This window comes from Penaeus monodon, chromosome 41 (assembly GCF_015228065.2).
Source record: "Penaeus monodon isolate SGIC_2016 chromosome 41, NSTDA_Pmon_1, whole genome shotgun sequence".
Lineage (NCBI taxonomy): Eukaryota > Metazoa > Arthropoda > Malacostraca > Decapoda > Penaeidae > Penaeus > Penaeus monodon.
Window position 1 is genome coordinate 15,155,215 of NC_051426.1, and position 3,042 is coordinate 15,158,256.

General features: G+C 50.4%; 1 protein-coding gene across 1 annotated transcript; it reads left to right on the forward strand.

The window, feature by feature from the left end:
* Positions 1-457: 457 nt before the first annotated feature.
* Positions 458-1,313, forward strand: LOC119598409. Its single transcript, XM_037948054.1, has 2 exons — positions 458-767; positions 853-1,313. The coding sequence occupies exons 1-2, from the start codon at positions 458-460 to the stop codon at positions 1,311-1,313; spliced, it is 771 nt and encodes a 256-aa protein (XP_037803982.1).
* The last annotated feature ends 1,729 nt before the right edge of the window (positions 1,314-3,042 follow it).

The following is a 3,042-nucleotide window of genomic DNA, read 5'->3' on the forward strand; positions in this document are numbered from 1 at the left end:
TTCGAAATCAGTAAAGATGCCTTAGCCTCGGCGACCCTCCTCAACCACCCGCAACAGGGGGCAAGGCTCAATATCGCCGTTGATGCCTCGGACACCGCCATGGGAGCCGTTCTGCAGCAAGATCCAGGTAATGGTTGGCACCTCCTGGCTTTTTGCAGACTCTCAGCCCTTAGCAAAATCGATACAGTACCTTCGGAAAAGAACTTCTTGTGGTCTACACTGCCATCGATAGCCATGGTAAGTGCCAGCAACAACTCCATCGACTATTATCTAGGAACAGCAACAGTCTAATCGGTGGAGCAGGTGCAGCTTGAAGACTCACAGGACACCATCCTCTGTGACACCTCACTTGGTCAACCCTGTCCTCACATCCCACCATCACTCCGCCGACAGTTTTTCGAGGTTTACCAAGCTCATCAGGGAATACGCGCAACCCAGAATCTTATCCACAGCAAAGATGTGTGGCCTGGCATCAATAGAGACGTCCGGGAGTGGAGCCGCACCTGCAATGAGTGCCAGCGCAGTAAGGTCTCTCCCACAGGTATTCCTGGTACCAGACGGCCGCTTCAGACATATACACCTCAATGTGGTCGGTCCTCTCCCAGCCAACCAGGATTACAGCTACGTCCTGACGATGATCGACCGGTATACCAGGTGGCCTGAGGCCAACCACATCCTGGATATCACCGCCGCCACCATTGCCAAGACCTTCATCAGCACCTGGATATCTTGCTATGGCATTCCTGCGACGGTCACGACCGATCGCGGTTCTTAGTTCGAGTCCGAGCTCTGGAGGCAGCTGATGATCCTTCTCAGCTCGAAGCGCAACCGGACCACGCCATACCATCTCAGTGTCAACGGCGCCTACACCGCCAACTGAAGGAGGCCCTCAAAGCTTCATCCTCCATTCGTCATTGGGTGGACCAGTTGCCTTTAGCACTCCTGAACATGCGGACCTCTTTCAAGCAGGATCTTCAGTGCACCGCTGCGAGATGGTTTACAGAACCACCATGGCCATCCCTGCGGACTTCATAGTTAGCTCCGGAGACCAGGACCCGGGAGTTTTCAGAAAACAGCTTCACGGCCACATGGCCCGCATCCACTCCTGTCCCACTCAACCTTACTTACCATGCAACCTTCAAGACCGCTCACACATCTTCGTCAGGCGACCCACCAAGCCACACCTCTGCCCGCCCTACGAGGCACCTTTTCCTGTCGCCAAGCAGGACGGTAAGACCATCACCAACCGGCATCTGCGAGGGGGGGACAACATCAGCATTGACTGTGTGAAACCTGCACACCTCCAGGAATAGTGCAGAGTTTCGAAGGCTCGTTTCGCGACCGCTTCACTGGAAGGGGAGTGCTGTGGTGACCACCTCACAACGTATTTCCACACACGGCAGAGCATGCTCATGACGTTTGGCGATCTGGCCCCCACCAACCACAGCGAAGCTCTTTGGACCTGACCGGAGTGTACACATTGCGGCTGGGCCATTTAAGCCACAGAGCTCAAGTCAACACACACTCAGCAGCTAGGCTCTGACCATCGAACACCATTGTGAGCTTTGCAAATAAAGTGCTAATTTGACTAACCATAGTATTTACTTAAAACCTACAACCAAACTCACGACAGCATTCAACAGTTACTTGAAGCGCTAGTATTCGGTCTATTGTGGACTTGCCAGCAGTAAATCCAGACTGCTCCGGTCTCTGAGGCCTTAGTAGATTGTCACGGATCCATTTCAGAAGAATGTGGGCAAAAACTTTGCCTGGTATGCTGAGCAGTATAATGCCATGGTAGTTGCTACAGTCCCAGCGATCCCCTTTCCCCTTCCAGAGAGGGATGACCACGCCCCTCAACAGGTCAGGGGGACTATTGCCGGACTGCCAGATAGCAGTCAAGACTGCATGCAAGCCCCGAGCCATAGCTTCACCCTCAGGCTTTAGAAGTCCAGCAGGGATATCACATATGCCTGCAGCTTTCCCACTCTTCAGCTTGGAAATCGCCATCCTAACTAGGGTAGGAGGTTCCTCGCTGATGGGTGGGTCCGAGACAGGTATTGTGATATCAAAATCACAAATCTGATAATTTATGGCGTGTGGACAGGTGGAACAACCAGTTCTGGATCTTACAGCCAGTGGTGGATTGTATCAAGATGAGCGAGGAGGGAGGTTGAGGCAGAGGAGTAGATATAGCATCCATAATCGATAGTGGAGAGGATCAAGTTAACCTGAAGATGAAGGAGAGTTTTGCGATCTGAGCATCAGGATATATGGGACAAAATTTGTAAGATTCGGAAGCGGCGGCGAGCTTTTTCTTTAATGTAAAAGATGGTCTCGCCAGGACAATTTGGAGTCAAAAATAATGCCAAGGAATTTCCCAGAGGAACGGTATTGGAGTGAGTGCCATATAAGAAGAGTGGAGGCTGGGGACCTACACATGTGCAACAGGCCCAGGTAGATACTGCTCATACTGCAGACTGGAGGATCTGTGCACGGGATAGTGGTTTGGAAGGGAGGTATGACATAAGGTGTTTCTGATGGATAAGTATAAACGAGACATATAGGGATTGTGAAGAGACAAAATGGTAGTTAGGGATTGGCATAGGAGGATGTGTAAGAAAAGTCTCTAGGAGGCAGATAATGGATGGGTTATAAGAAGAATGGATATGACGAAGGTCAGGTCTATGAGAACGGAAACCGCGAATATTCCAATGTAGGCGAGCTATGCTTTAGTTGATCTATGAGTGATAACGGTTATAGTTTGTGTTGGAGAATTTGAAGGGGAAGGAGCTAGGGGGTGAGATAAGGAATGAGAGGGGGAAGGTGGTGTTGTATCAGGAGGGGTATCAGGAGGTAGCATTCTGAAAGATGAATAATGACCTGGGTGGATAATTCGGAATGGATAGAGTTGACCGCAAACATCGAGAAGGGAGCCGTGATCAAAGGAGAGGAAGGGATCAGGAAACCAATTAAATCAAATTTAGATAGGCTAGTTGATGAAGGGCTAAGCCTTAATGCTTCATAATAAGGATAAAATGT